The following is a 16,192-nucleotide window of genomic DNA, read 5'->3' on the forward strand; positions in this document are numbered from 1 at the left end:
TGATTCAACATTTATATACCTTATGAATTGATCACCTAGATAAGTCTAGTAACCATCTGTCACCATACAAAATTACTGCAATATTATTGACTAGATTCCCTTTGTTGTACATTCCATTCCATGACTTATTTTGTAACTGGAGGTTTGTACTACTTTATGTTCTTCACCTGTTTTGCCCATACCCTTACCTCCCCCATCCCCACCCCTCTGGCAACCACCAGCTTGTTCTCCCTTATCTATGAGTCTGTTTATGTTTTATTTTGTTCGTTCATTTGTTTTGTTTTTTAGATTCCACGTATAAGTGTATTTCTCTATCTGACTTATTTCATTTAGCATAATACCCTCTGGAATATCATGGATGTTCCATCCATGTTGTCGCAAATGACAAGATTTTATTCTTTTTTATGGCTGAGTGTATTCCACTGTGTATGCATACATACATATGTATGTGTATGTGTGTGTGTATATATATATATATATACATATATATATATGTGTATATATATATATATGTGTATATATATATATATATATATATATATATAATACACACACACACCTCCACATCTTCAAGCATTCATCTATCAACAGGCACTTCCATATCTTGGCTGCTACATTGAACACAGTGGTGCTTATATCTTTTTGACTTAGTGTTTTCATTTTCTTTGGGTAAATACCCAAGAGTGGAATTGCTGGTTAGTATAGTAGTTATATTTTTTAATTTTTTGAGGAACCTCGATACCGTTTTCCATAGTGGCTGCACCAGTTTACATTCCCACAACAGTGCACTAGGGTTCCTTTTTCTCCACACTCTCTCCAACATTTGCTATTTGTGGTCCTTTTGATGATAGCCATTCTGACAAGTATGATGTGATCTCTCATTGTGATTTTGATTTGCATTTCTCTGATGATTAGTGATGTTGAGCATCTTTCCATGTGCCTGCTGGCCTTCTTTATGTCTTCTTTTGGAGAAATGTCTGTTCAGGACTTCTGTCCATTTTTTGATTGGGTTGTGTGTTTGTTTTGATATTCAGTTGTATGAGCTGTTTATGTATTTTGGATATTAACCCTTTTTGGATCATATCATTTGCAAATACTCCCATTCAGTAGGTTGTATCTTTGTTTTATCAGTGATTTCCTTTGATATTCAAAATCTTGTAAGTTTAATGAAGTCTCATTTGTTTATTTTTGCTTTTGTTTCTTTTGCCTTAGGGGACAGATCCAAAAAAATTTGCTATGATTTATGTCAAAGAGTGTTCTGCCTATGTTTTATTCTAGGAGTTTTATGGTTTCCGGTCTTTCATTTAAGTCTTTAATCTATCTTGAGTATATTTTTGTATGTGGTATAAGAAAGTGGTCCAGTTTTATTCTTTTGAATGTAACTGTCCTGTTTTTACAAAACTATTTATTGAGGAGACTTTCTTTCCACACTATGTATTATTGGCTTCTTTGTCATAAATTAATTAACCAGATATGGGTGGGTTTATTTCTGGGCCCTCTTCTCTGTTCCATTGATCTATATGTCTGCTTTTGTGCCAGTACCATACAGTTTTGATTAATATAGCTTTGTAGTATAGTTTGAAATCAGGGCGCATGATACCTCCAGCTTTGTTGTTCTTTCTCAAGATTGCTTTGGCTATTTGGGGTCCTTTGTTATTCCATAGGTACTTTAGAATTATTTGTATTAGTTCTACGATAAATGCCATTGGTATTTTGATAGGGACTGTACTGAATCTGTAGACTGCTTTGTGTAGTATCATCATTTTAACAAAAATTTTTTTTCCAGTCCATGAACACAGTATGTCTTTTCACTTAATTGTGTCATCTTTAATTTCTTTCATCAATGTTTTATAGTTTTCAGAGTATAAGTCTTTAACCTCCTTGGTTAAATTTATTACTAGGTATTTTATTCTTTTTGATGCAATTATAAATAGAATTGCCTTCTTAATTTCACTTTCTGACAGTTTATTATTGGTGTACAGAACTGCAACAGATTTCTACATATTTTGTATTCTACAATTTTACTGAATTCATTTATTCTAATAGGTTTTTGGTGGAGTCTAGGGTTTTCTATACATAGTGTCATATCATCTGCAAATAGTGACAGTTTTATTTTTTCTCTTTCAGTTTGTATGGTTTTTATGTCTTATTCTGGTGTGATTGCTGTGGCTGGGACTTCCCATACTATGTTGAATAAAAGTGATGGTGGGCATCCTTGTCTTTTGCCTGATCTGAAAGGAAAATCTTTCAGCTATTCTCCATTGACTATGATGTTAGCTGTGGGTTTGTCATGTATGACCTATTTTATGTTAAGGTATGTTCCCTCTATACCTGCCTTATTAAGAGTTTTCATCATAACTGGTTGTTGAATTTTGTCAGAAGTTTGTTCTAGATCTATTGGGGGTGATCATATGATTTTTATTCTTCATTTTGTGACTGTGCTGTATCATGTTCATTGATTTGTGAATATTGAATCAAACTTGTGTCCCTGGAATTAATCTCACTTGATTATGGTGTATGATCCTTTTAATGTATTGTTGAATTCAGTTTGCTAATATTTTGTTGAGGAGTTTTGCATCTATGTTCATCATTGACATTGGCCTGATGAATATTAATTTTCTTTTTTTGTAGTGTTTTTATATGGCTTTGGTATCACAGTGATGCTGGCCTCCTAAAATGAGTTTGAAGGCATTTCTTCCTTTTCAATTCTTTGGAATAGTTAGAGGAGGGTAGGTATTAAGTCTTATTTAAATGTTTGATAGAATTCACGTGTGACGCCTTTGCATCCTAGACTTTTGTTTGTTGGGAGTTTTTTCATTACTGATTTAATTTCATTACCAGTCATCAGTCTGTTCAAATTTTCTATTCTTTCCTGATTCAGTCTTAGAAGATTTTATGTTTCTAGGAATTTATCCATTTCTTTTAGGTTGTCCAATTTGTTGGTGTATAATTATTCACAGTAATCTCTTGTCCATTGTATTTCTGTGGTATTAGTTGTAATTTCTTCTCTTTCTTTTTATTTATTTGGGCTCTCTCTTTTTTTCACGATGTGTCTGTCTAAAGGTTTGTTAATTTTTTAAATCTTTTTAAAACCCCAGTTCTTAGTTTCATTGACTTAAAAAAAATTTTTTTAAAGTCTCTATTTCATTTATTTTTGCTCTGATTTTCATCATTTCCTTCCTTCAACTAACTTTGTGTTTCTTTTATTCATCTTTTCCTGGTTCCTTTAGGTGTAAAGTTAGATTGTTTATTTGAGATTGTTCTTGTTTCTTGAGGTAGGCCTGCATTACTATAAGCATCCCTTCTAAAACTGCTTTCACTGCATCCCATAGATTTTGGAACAATTGTCTTTCCATTTTCATTTGTTTCAGAGTATTTTTTGATTTCTCATTGACCCATTGATTGATTAGTAGCTTTTGGTTTAGGCTCCAAAAACGTTTGTGGTTCTTTTTTCCAGTTTTCTTCTTGTAATTGATTTATAGTTTTATACTGTTTGGGTCAGAAAAGATGCTTGGTGTGATTTCAGTCTTCTTAAATTTATTGAGACTTGTTTTGCGGCCTAACATGAGATCTATCCTAGAGAATGTTCATGTGTATTTTAAAATAATGTGTATTCTGCTGTTTTGGGGGTGGAAGGTCTGTATCTATTAAGTTTTATTGGTCTATTGTGTCTTTAAGGCCAATGTTTCCTTATTGATATTCTGTCTGATATGTCTATTGGTGTAAGTGGAGTGTTAAAGTCTACTATTATCATATTATTGTCAATAGCTTCCTGTATGTGTGTTAATATTTGCTTTATGTACTTAGGTGCTCCTTTTTTGGGTGCATAGATATTTATAAGTGTTATAGTCTCTTGTTGGATTGATCCCTTTATCTTTATATAATGACGTTCTTTGTCTCTTGTTACATTTTTTGTTTTAAAGTCTATTTTGTCTGATATGCATATTGCTACCCTAGCTTACATGGAAAATCTTTTCCATTCTTTCACTTTTAGTCTGTGTGTGTCTTTAGATATGAAGTGAGTCACTTGAAGGTGACGTATAGATGGGTCTTATTTTTTTTTTTTAATCCTTTCAGCCACCTGTGTCTTTTGATTATAGCATTTAGTTCATTTTTACTGAAGTGACTGTTTATTAGGTATGTACTTATTGTCATTTTGTTAGTTGTTGTCTGATTGGTTTTGTAGTTCTTTATCGCTTTCTTCTTCTCTGGTTCTTTTCCCTTCTCATTTGATGACTTTCTTTAGTGTTATGTTTGGATTCCTTTCTCTATTTTTTGTGTATCTGTTAGAGGTTTTTGACTTTTGGTTACCATAAGGTTCATATATAACAAACTATGTATATAGTAGTCTATTTTAAGTTGATGGTGTCTTGAGTTCAAATGCATTCTAAAAGCACAACATTTTATTCTTACCCATGTTTTATGTTTTTGATGTCATACTTTATATCTTTTTACTTTGGGTATCATTTAAATAAATATTTTAGATACAGACGATTTTACTACTTTTGTCTTTTAATCTTCATACTAGCTATATAGGTGGTTGATCTACTACTACCTTTACTATATGTTTGCCTTTACCAGTGAGTTTTTCCTTCATAAATTTCTGGTTTCTAGCTGTGGCCTTTTCCATTTAAAGAATTCCCTTTAACATTTCTTATAAGGCCAGTTTTGTGCTGATGAACTACTTTAGCTTTTGCTTCTGGGAAACTCTTTATCTTGCCAGGTAGAGTATTCTTGGTTGTAAGTTTTCTCCTTTCTGTACTTCGAATATATCATGCTAGTCTCTTCTGGGGCCTATAAAGTTTCTGCTGAAAAGTAGCTGATAGTCTTATGGGGGGGGTTCCCTTGTATGTAACTAGTTGTTTTTCTCTTACTGATTTACAAATTCCCTCTTTATATTTAAATTTTGACATTTTAATTATAATGTGTCTTGGTGTGGGTCTCTTTGGGTTCATCTTGTTTGGTACTGTCTGTGCTTCCTGGACATGGATGTCTGTTTCCTTCCCCAGATTTGGGACGTTTTCAGCCATTGTTTTTTTCAAGTAAGTTTTGTGTCCTTGTCTTTCTTTGCCTTCTGGGGCCCCTGTACTTCAAATGTTAGTATACTTGATGTTGTATCAGAGGTCCGTTTTTTTTTTTTTTTTAATTCTCATTTTTTTAAACTCTTTTTTTATTTTTGTTGTTTTGATTGGGTGATTACAAGTACCCTATCATCCAGATTGATGATTCATTCTTCTGCATCTTCTGATCTCTTGTTGATTCCCTCTAGTGTATTTTTCATTATAGTTATTGTATTCTTCAGCTCTGATTGGCTCTTTTTTATATCTTCTTTTTAGGTTCTCACTGAGTTCACATTCTTCTCCCCATTCAGTGAGCTTACTTATTACTGCTAATTTGAACTCTTTATCTGATAAAACTGTTCATTTTCATTTTGTTTAGTTCTTTTTTTGAAGTTTTGCCACCTTTCCTTTGGAAGATAGTCCTTTGTTTCCTCATTTTACCTAACTCTGTTTCTGTGTGTTAGGTATATCAGCTACATCTCCTGGTTTTGAAAGAGTGACCTTATATAAATGCTGTCCTGTGGGGCCTGATGGTGCAGTCTCTCCTGGTCATTGTGCCCTCCTATTGTGGTTGGGCCACAGTTGTTGCAGGCATGCTGAAAGGGTGGGCTGGTTCTTGGCCTGGCTGGCTGAGAGGTCTGGCCATGACTGCTCCAGGCCTGCTGATGTGTGGGGCTGACCCCTGAGAGCAGGAGCCACTTTGGAGGGATGCTGGTGCTGACTGAGGCCAGCCACTGGCTGGGGTGGGGCAGCAGCTACTTTGGAGAGGCCAGCCGGGTTGGGTGGGTTGGTTGGGTTGGGCCGGTTGGGTGGGTTGAGGAGGGCTGTTCCTCAGGGGAATACTGGGGTGGGGCACATGGGTTAACTAGGTTGATGAACAGTGGCAGAAATGGTGATGGCCTGGTAGGTAGAAGAAGAGTTTAAAAAAAAAATGTTGCCTGCCAGTGCTTCTGTCCCTGGAGAGAGTTCTACCAGATTTCCGCCCCTCCAGCACAAGCCCTAAAATTAGTCAGTAAATTTCCTTCTGATAATACCTAGGCTCTTTTCAAGGTGCTGCCTCTGTGCTGGGACTCTGAGTGAGTGAGTATTTTTTGTATAAGAAAAACCAGACTATTTGCCTATTCCTGAATATATCTTGAGCCTTTTCAACATTTTTTTATCTAAAACAATTTCCTATATCCTTATTTGCTACAACAATGTTAATTATTTTTGGACTAGTTCAAGTGGGTTTTTTTTTTTTGGTAGCATCATAAACTTCAGTCTGAATTATTTTGCTCTTATACATGGTCCTTGGCGTTATGTGCCTATGGAAATTTTGTGCTCATAAAGTTGTTTATGCTCATGTTTGGTCTTTCTATCTAGTTTGTAAACTCTTTTTTCCTCTAATTTTTTCTCCTAGCATGTAAAAGTCACATCTGGCAGAGATCTTCAGCAAATCATCTTAGAGGAATGCTACAATTTTGTTTGTGTGAATGTAAGTAGTTAATACAAATGATTGAAAGCACTTGAGGATTTGTATAAATGTAATGTTTGACAAGTACTTAGTTTTCTTGATTCTTAAGTATTTGAATTTAAGATTTTGATAGATGAGTTGTGTTATTCAATATGTATTTAGAAATGTTATTTTTGTCTTTTGAAATAGGGAAATAACATTTTCTAACAACCTAGTTCACATAATGAGAAGAGGGTGATATTTCTTTAGACGGTATTTTCAAATTTCTGGTAAAAAGTAGATAAGAAGATAGGTTTGAATTAATGAATTAAAAAATTTTTAATAGCTATAATCTTATGGGTATCCTTTAACATTGTTTGAAAATTTAAAATTAAGCTTGATAGATATTTTGAATGTTTAAATGTTTAAAAACTCTCCATTTTTCTCATTGAATGAACTCTTAAGTCATTTAAGAACTTCTTTTATTTTTCTGGTCTTTCAGGTTATGACCTCTGATTTTGAAGAAACCCAGAAATTACTGAATATGCTTGAAGAGAGTAATCTTTCCATTTTATATCCTGTTGTTGTTATTTCAGTAAGTGAATTAATGCAGACTTTTCAAACTTAGGCTTTGTTCCTTGAAATTCAACTTTTCTTTTTAACAAAATTTCATCCAACTGAAGAAATCCATCTAAATCCAAAAGAAGAAACTCTTCTCGGTGGGTTCTTGAACGCACTTTCTTGCTTTGACTTCTCTGACTGCAGGTCCTTATTATTTCAATTATTTGGTTGAACTGATTTGCTAGGTTTTCACCCTAGCAAAAATTGCATGTCTTTTCCTTCATTAGAATTTCAGAGGTTATTGCTGAGTTGACATGTTGTTTGGATAATGTGAAAGAGCTTTATTTTAGTGTACTACCAGAATGCCATTAGAGAAGAAATCCCAAAGTTAGAAAACTGAGGGGCACAAATCAGATGGAAGAAAATACTCTTAGGTTGTTTCATCTTCTCTGTTCCATGGACAGCAAAAGTAGAATGAGCAACAGATAAAAAAGAAGTCCTAGAAGAATGGCCCATGAAAGTTTTGGAGAGATCTTTTCTGTGAAAGACTAAAAGTGTATGTTTAGTACAGAATTTACTTGATTGGCCTTTTAAACTGTGCAGCAGAGGGGAATTTCAGAGGGCCAAACCAGGAAGTAACAAAATCAGAGCCCAGGACTGACAAACTAGCTGAGAAGAATCTGTTGTCAGCAGCATTTTGCTGTGGGAAGGCGTTCCAAACATGAAATTCTCAAAACAATTGCTTAGCAATTGCTGAATTCATAAAGCTCAGACCTGTGTCTTAGTGTGGGAATTAAATTCTTGTTAGGTGAGATTATTAATACAGAATAAAGAAAATTTGCACTAAAAATAAGTAGCTCTAGACTGAGCCATGCAAGTAGAAACAAATTAGCAGTTAGGGGAAGTTTGATTATTTCACCTGCCTATGGTATTTGATTTTATGCCCTAGAGATGAGTTCCATGAGTGCTGCTGATCATGGAAACCCAAATTCCTCGTGTGAATGATGTTAACAGAAATACAGATGTTTTCATTGAGATTTTTAGGAACAGCATGAAATGTTCCCAATGTTGAAGGGCTCTAAGTCTCCATAGGTTGGAGATAAATTCAGAGTTCTATTTGGCTCCCTATTCATCGCTCCACATTAACTTGCTTAGAAATCTCATTCATACCATGTCCCCAGATATTCTTCTGAAGAGGCAGAAGAGCACTATAAAGAGAGCAAAGGCTTTGAATTCAGAATACCTCGGTTCCTTGGTCAAGTTACTTAACTTTTTTGAGGCTTGCTTTCCTCCTTTTAGAAATGAGGCTAGTACCCCTACTTCTTAAATCACTGTCGGGATTAAAATGAGTGAATGTAAAATATAGTTGATATTATAGTGCTGGGCCCTTGGCAGCCGTGCAATGTTAGTTTCATTGAACAGTCTAGCTCCTGCTCTTTCCAATTTGTATGAGATGAGTCAAAGCTTACTGATGCTGCTCTAATCTGATTCCTGAGCTTCAGTCCTACATTGTTCAGCATTTTATCAGGAACTTCCATTTGAGTACTTGACTATCTTCTCGCACCTAGCATGTCAGATCTCTCCCAAAAGCACATTCCCCGTCAATTGACTTCTCTTAGTGGCAGTATAGTTGCGGCAGGCACCCAGGTGGGAATCTGTGTCATCGTTGAATTTTCCTTCTACCCCTTTCCACTGCTTCTCTTCACCAAATACATACACACACACACACACACACACACACACACAGCATTTTTAAACTGTTAGTTCTTGTAGTTTATTGTTACTATTGTATCTCAAGTTCAGTCCTTTGTATTGCTTCCATAAATATTTGAATTTAGTTTTCTGTTGACTTCTGTAGAGTTCCATTTCATGTATCCTAGAAGTGCCAGATTTTCATTCTTTTTTTTGGCTACCTAGTGTTCTGTATTAAACTAAGGGAAAAGATGGACAATCCTCTAGTTAGGAAGGAAGTGTCTGCGAGAACTAGTTTTAGAATAGTATTATTATAAGTCAGTATACGCTAAGTCAATATGCTATAAAAACTGTAAAATGTTCACTTTAAACTGGAGAGTTGTCACTCTATAGTTAATACTTGTCTACCTGTTATTTTCCCATTGCATAGGTAGAATCAGTGTGGTGATTATTAGGGTTATTATTAAACTTAATAGGAAAATGTCACTAGAACATATCTGGAATCTGTATCCTTGGGGTGGAACAAATCACTGGAAAGGTAAAGAATACTGCCCTGTTGGATTGAGAGTCAAGTAAATTGTCTCTGGATTTTTTAATTGTCCTGTAAATGACTGTGTAAAGGCTTCATCTTTTTTTTCCTTCTGATGCTACTTTACCCCCAAATTGACAAAAGGCCATTTCAGTTTCCCTGTGACTTAAAATTTGGCAGAATCATTCAAATATTCCCCAAATAAATAGTTGTGTGGAAAATATTATAGTGTAGAATAAAAGACTTAAAGTTGAGTCTAGATATCTGGGGACACAATTTTTACATTAGTTAAGTGGGAACAATACATATACATATACATATAGTGTGTGGATATGAAAGTATGAATACATATGCAGACATATATACATATATATGTAATTGAAAAGATATTATGTGAATCAGGTAGCTCTGAGGCTATGGTATGTTTACTTTGCTTCTGTCTGAATTACTTCTCTACAAAATTAAGCCAAGACAAAAAGGACCCTACCATGGGGGATTTTTTTTTTTTTTTTTTTAAATAAGCCTTTTTAAAGCACTTTTAAATTCTGAGAAGAGTCTGTTCATTTGCTTCCCTCAACAGGTAGATTTTATTCATCAGAAAGTAAATCCAAAGTGACATCCGAGTCATAGAAAAGTACCTCCATTTTTATTTTGGGATTATGTGATTCAATAGTTATTGAATGCATGTATTGTAAATGTTTACGGGCCTATTTTTTCTTGGCTGAGATGTAGTACAGTGGTCCTTTTTCCTATGCCAAGGTTTATCAACTTTGATTTTCAGTCCATCTGAAGAGAGGAAGGCTTGGTAGGAATCAGTCAGATGAAAAGGAAAATTGTGGTTGAGTAGGTGTTTGTGAGGGTTTTTTCAAGTCAGAGGGTATTTAGTTAAGGCTGTCATTTGCAGTGTCATCATGTTTTACTGTACAAGGACAAACATTCAGAAGAAATGGGACTGAAAGTCAGTTTAGCTGGGGCATTTGTTTGACGAAAACATTAGATCATGTTCTCAGTGCTAAAAAATTGATGTCAGGCCTTACAGTATTGATGAAGCCCACATACCTCTTCTATTATATTCTTATGTAGATATAGAAAAATATTTTGGAATACCCTGGTTAGCTGTCATTCAGTAGTCATTCAAAAGATACATGTGACTTTCAACTTCATTCTGGAGTATTTACCCCTTGGAGGGAGCTAACTACTAAAGGAATGGACGATTAGTGGTGCTGGGTTCTAGGTATTTAGGATGCTTAGGTTTTAGTTCGGGTTCTGTAGGATTCTTGGTTGTTCAACTTCTCCCTGGATTTTATGAAAGCAAAATGGGTTAGGAAATACTTAATGTAGGAGGTTTTTGTTATCTAAGGTAAACTGGCATAGGTAGAGGCTACTGCTTTAAGATCCATGTAGAGAAAGGAACAAAACTTTAGCATGAAAAGTAGGACAAATAATTGGGATTTTATTTTAGAAGAACTAAGATATTTATTAAAATAATTTTATTTTATCTTCTATTTCTAAATTTTAGGTTATGTTTGCAAAAATAAACTTTTTCGAATGATCTTGTAGACATTTATATGATAATATGTTGTGACATGCTTCATTTCAAGTGGTCATTTTTGCGAAAATATTTTTGGTTATTTTTAGTTTTGTAAGAAATATTCTTTATTACTACTTTGTTCAAAATACCCTTTTGGACCATCTATTTGGTCATCATTCTTATATTCTTTTTATGTATTTCAAGTAGTCTAATTTTGCCTGCTTCTTAATTCTTGATGTTGTGGAATATGATTTAAGGAATTTATCAATGTTAATTTGATCAACTTAAAAAATCTTTTGTTTTGGTAGGTATGACTTAATTGTAGTTATAATGAATTATCCGAATTTTCCAGATTTCTGTAGTCAGCTGGAGACTGACGGATGATAAAATAGGTGCCAGCATTAAAGTGAGCAGAGATAGTTGGGTGGGGTCACTTTTTAAGTATTCTGTTGCTCAGTGCATCTGTGTGGCTTAGGATGACGTTTGTTATTGTATGCAATCTTTCAACTGTGAGCCTTTGGGAACACATATTTGGATAGCAATCACACCTTGTACTAGACTAGTCTCTACTTGAAAGAAAAAAAAAAGCCTTTTTAAAACTAGAAACTGGTTGGCATGAAGGAATTTTTAAAATTTAGATCACTTTCTGTGTTTTTTTTAACAAGAAAAACCTTATAAACATTAAAAGCCAATGCTTTCTTTCGTAAAGTTGTGTAGGAATTATGTTTAAGAATCCTTTTCAGATGTGATTTCTGATGCTGTTTAGTCTATCACGTAAGTTATCAAGGAGCCAAGTGTTTATCCCGAGTTGACTGAAGTTTTTGTTAGCCTCTCTTTCTTGCGGTTAGCAGGGGGTGTATAGTACTGCTAGCACCTTTTTCAGATTGCAGCTGTCAAGAGGGTCATCTGAAAGCTCTTTTGGAATCATCTGATACAATAACTATCAACATGGGACATGTTCAGTTCTCTATTTTCTACTCCTATTATTTGTTTTTGTTCACTACTTAAGTAATGATAAACAAATATTTAGAAAAGACAATACTTTAGATCTATTAGAATAGTAAAAGGTAAATTCATAAAGTTTCTGATATAAAAATCACTCCAAAAAAACCCCATAGGCTTCTATTTAAATTGTACAAGACACAGAAGTGTTAAGAGTCTGAATTGTAGGCTGTCTTTGCTTAGAAATTAGTGATCAGAGAGGTGTTTTTTCCCCGGCAATGGAGGAGATTTTCAGAAGACAGCGCTAAGTGTAGCTGTTTTCCATCCAAGTTTATGTAAAATCAAATGTAAAACTGTCAAAAAATACTTTCCAGGTCCAGAAAATAAAATAGAGATTCTACTTTATTTGGATCTGGCAAGATTTCCACAAAATATCCTTTAGTACTACTATCAGATGAGATAATGGACAGTATATTCTTATTTATTCAGTGAGCATAGCTGATTCATATAATAGGCACCAAAAGTTTAATTTTTAAAAGCAGAAAGAAATTGGCCACAAATTTAAGTGGAAGTTAAAAACTGAGAAATGAAACAAATTCTTTAATTTTACTTGATAAAATAGTTTATCACTTTTCACAAAAAAATAATTTTACAGTAATTATCTGGATAATTACCCAAGAGCTCTAATTTCCCCTGACAATGTAGACAGTAATTTTATTGGTGCTTTAGGAGAGATAGGAATCTTTTCATGAATTTACTTAAGCAAAAAACATAAATTCCCATATGGAATTTTAATGCTTTGAAAAACATAAATAAACCTTCAAAAGTGCCTAATTTAGTTCTAGTTACAGGGAAGTAGTTTATTGACATAATAGATCAGAGTACATGATCTTTAAAATACTTCAAAATGTTTAATATTTGAACATGTCAGCAAATAAAAAAAATGGAAAACCACCATCAGTTGACACTTGATACATTCACATCTGGGGAAACTGTCACAGAGATGTAAATTGTTTCCAGAAGGTTCCACACTCACCAGTGGCAGAGCCAGGAACAGAATCAATCCAATGTGCAGTTTATCATATACACTTGTTACTCTTCTGCTCTCATGAATGTGTTAAATAATAAGATGGAAAGAGATTAAAAATACACATATACATATATATATGTGTTTAAAATTTCTTCCTAATAAAGAACAAATGACAATTGGAAAAACACATTGATTCCTTCTTTTAAGTGCTAATGGTTTCTTTCTTTAGCTTCACAGGGTACTGAGCCTTTATCGAATTTAACTTATAAAAATCTGTGGTCCTGTTAAATTTCTTAACAGAACCCAGCATGTATATTTTTCACTTTAACTTCTTGTTCTATACATTTCATTCTGTTAACCTTATTACTACTGGACTAAGAAAGTGTGTTTTTAAGGCAAAATTTCTTATAAGACCAAAAAAGAGAGCGCTTCCTATCGTAATTCTTACTGCTTCCATATTGGGTTTACTCTTTATGGGGCACAGTTTACCTTAGAACAATATTGGTTTGAACTGCGCAGGTCCACTAATAGGCAGATTTTTTTTAGTAGTAAATACTGTAGTACTACAGGATCCTAGATGGTTGAATCCACGGATGCTGAGGAACTGTGGGATGGAGGAGGAATCGTGTATTCGGAGGGCTGACCGTAAGTTATGTGTGGATTTTCAGCTGTGAAAAGGGTTGGTGCCCCTAACCCCCCACATTGTTCAAGGGTCAACTATGAATGTTTCAGGTCCTAGTTTATTTACATTTATTTTTGAATGGATATATTGTGTGTGTGTGTGTGTGTGTGTGTGTGTGTGTGTATGAGTGTTTAATAGCCAATGAATGACCAAGAGATTAGGCCCCATTCCCTCTTCTGTTCCTATCTCAACCATGTTGCTATTGTAGCCTTATGGATACCTTGATTTTTCCCTTAGAAAATTATAACTTTATTATATGTTAAACGTCTGTGATGTCATCACTTAAGATACTTTAAAGTTTTCTCTTTCATGTTTGTATACAGCTTCAGTGGCAGAAATGCAATCACTTCCACAAAATTCTACGAACGTTTTCATTTGTTTTCTTCTCATATAGTAAGTCTCAGGTATTTCCTGCCTAAATCAATAATAAAATCTAAGTAAATATTGGTTTAAAATACCTTTAGAACCTTTTTGCCCTTTCAATCACAAAGGGATTCATATCTAACACAAAGATGAGGAATGATGAAGTCATTCTTGTAGGAGGTGTTGAATAGAAAGAATTGACTGTTTTTTTAAGTCTTAGGAGATCTTTGCTTCCGGCTAAATGGTTACTAGAAAGTTTGTGTTGTGGGATATAGAAATTCCCTAAGATTAATTGTGATGGACATGTAACTGATGATGTGTAAAGAACTGATTCTCATGGGACATACCTTGTGGTAGTCTTTCTTTTAATGAATAAAGGTTATTTATTTTCAGATAGAATGATGTTCTAATGGATGTACAAATAGAATGAATTCCAGAGAACTTTTTCTCTGTTTTCTGAATAATTTTTTTTTTTCTTGATTAAGCGTGGGGTTTGGAATCACTAATTTTCTGTTTTAAGTAGTTTACTAAACTTGGTCAGATGAGCAAAGTTGTTTGTGAATTTATTTGCCAGTGCTGTCCTAGCAAATCAGTTTATAAAATTTAACATGAAATGGATAGGAGGCAAAATAAATGAAAATAGCCTCCTTTGTTAAGTGGCTTACATGAATTTTAGCCCTAGAAAAGGAAATAAACAATTGGTTTGGTCATTCAGTTTTTAAAAATTATGTCTGGGGATTTCTTTTATTAGATTTTTTTTGTGCACTGGATTCTATTTTAAGCAGTGGAAATGGCCCTTAGCTTAATTATGTTACGCTATTTCTTTACAAAGATGGGACCAAATATATTTTCAGTACCATTTATTATTTTAAAATTACATGTTATACTTCTGTAATTTATTATAAATTAATATATATGTTAATATGAACATAGCTAAGCCTGACTTTGTTTATAATATCTAAAAGGATTTTACTTCATGGAGAAAACAAAATTATATTTTTGTAAAGGAGGTGTTGAATAGGAAGAATTGGCTATTTAACGTTTTAGGAGATCTTTGGCAAGGTAAGGATGTGAACCTGGAGTGGGATTCAAGGTACAGGTACTAGGTGTGTGCAAATAACATACCTATTAACCTTGTCAAGTTATTTCCTGTCTCTGAACTTTAGGTCAGAATTTTTATCTATAAAAGAGCAGGATGTCCTTGATTGCATCTAAGTAGCTTCTCTTTCTAAAAATATTGTCTATACTACAATATTTTGTGACGTCTTTTTACTTTTGTATGATCTACGACGGATGTCTTTTACATAAAGATATAGTAGAGCAATTTAGATTATTATAGTCATGTTCAATATGAATCAGGTGGTAGGATATTCCTTTTTTGAGCAATTTTTGACACCTTTCTGTACTTTAATCCTTATCACAAGACTCATGGGATTTTAAAAATGGTTTCTCTTGTATTTACCGCTTTCTTATTTATCTTCCTCTTTCACAGTCTGGGTTTTATTGTGTTAAGTCTAGCTCTTCCCTTTTTGCATTTATCCCTTTTTTTCTCTCTCTTTAACAACAGTTGCAAGATTAATTTTTCTCCCATCTCCCAAGAAATCTATCCTTCCATGTGTAGCCATGTCCTACCTTCTGAAAATGATTTCTTAATCATTAAAACTCACTCCAATGCTGTTTCTTACTAATTCATTTTAAACTTACTTTAGGTGCTGTCTAGTTAGCACTTTACAGGGAACTATCCTAGTCTCTTCATTATCTAATTAATTGCTTAATATAAATTCATATAGCATTTACTGAACATCTGTGTGTCAGGTATTTTGACATACATGTAGCTTATTTCATAATGTAATACTTTTTTAAATTACATCTTACTTTAGAAGAGTGAGGCATTTCCATATGTGCTAATTTTCCAGATTTTCATATCTTGATCTGAAGTAAGGAAATAATATTATTTAGCTATTTTTGTTTTTGTAAATGAAGATTCTTAATAATATGAGCTTAGTTAAAAGATGAGTTAGCCTGGGAAGTGACCCAGTGGTTGGGAGGCCACAGGACCCTGGTCACTATCTGTCCCTTCTATCCACCACCCCAAGGTAAGAACTTTAATTAGGTCTGTTTGAGAAAGGGGCAATTTAGCCTGGAATAGAATATCAGGATAGATCTTCTTAAGTATAAGGGAGAAAGCTGAAATTTGGAAGGCTGAGCGGGGTCTGAGTCTATGAGGAGTAAGAGGAATAGCATTTCTATTTGGAAAGAGTAGCACATAGGATGGTTAGAACTGGAAAGAGCCAGTGTATCTGAAACAGAGAGAATGAATTACACATTGGGGGGAGTTAAGGTGAGAACTACACAGGTCTAGGTCAAGGT

General features: G+C 34.0%; 1 protein-coding gene across 1 annotated transcript in view; it reads left to right on the plus strand.

Annotated features, from left to right (window-relative positions):
* The window catches only part of CRPPA (CDP-L-ribitol pyrophosphorylase A), a 319,942-nt gene that overhangs the window by 164,993 nt on the left and 138,757 nt on the right, over positions 1 to 16,192 (plus strand). Inside the window, exons 7-8 of the mRNA XM_068550567.1 lie at positions 6,460 to 6,534; positions 6,995 to 7,087. Of these exons, the coding sequence (XP_068406668.1) occupies positions 6,460 to 6,534; positions 6,995 to 7,087 (168 nt within the window). The remainder of the gene's footprint in view (positions 1 to 6,459; positions 6,535 to 6,994; positions 7,088 to 16,192) is intronic.

Source organism: Eschrichtius robustus, chromosome 8 (assembly GCF_028021215.1).
Source record: "Eschrichtius robustus isolate mEscRob2 chromosome 8, mEscRob2.pri, whole genome shotgun sequence".
Classification (NCBI taxonomy): Eukaryota; Metazoa; Chordata; class Mammalia; order Artiodactyla; family Eschrichtiidae; genus Eschrichtius; species Eschrichtius robustus.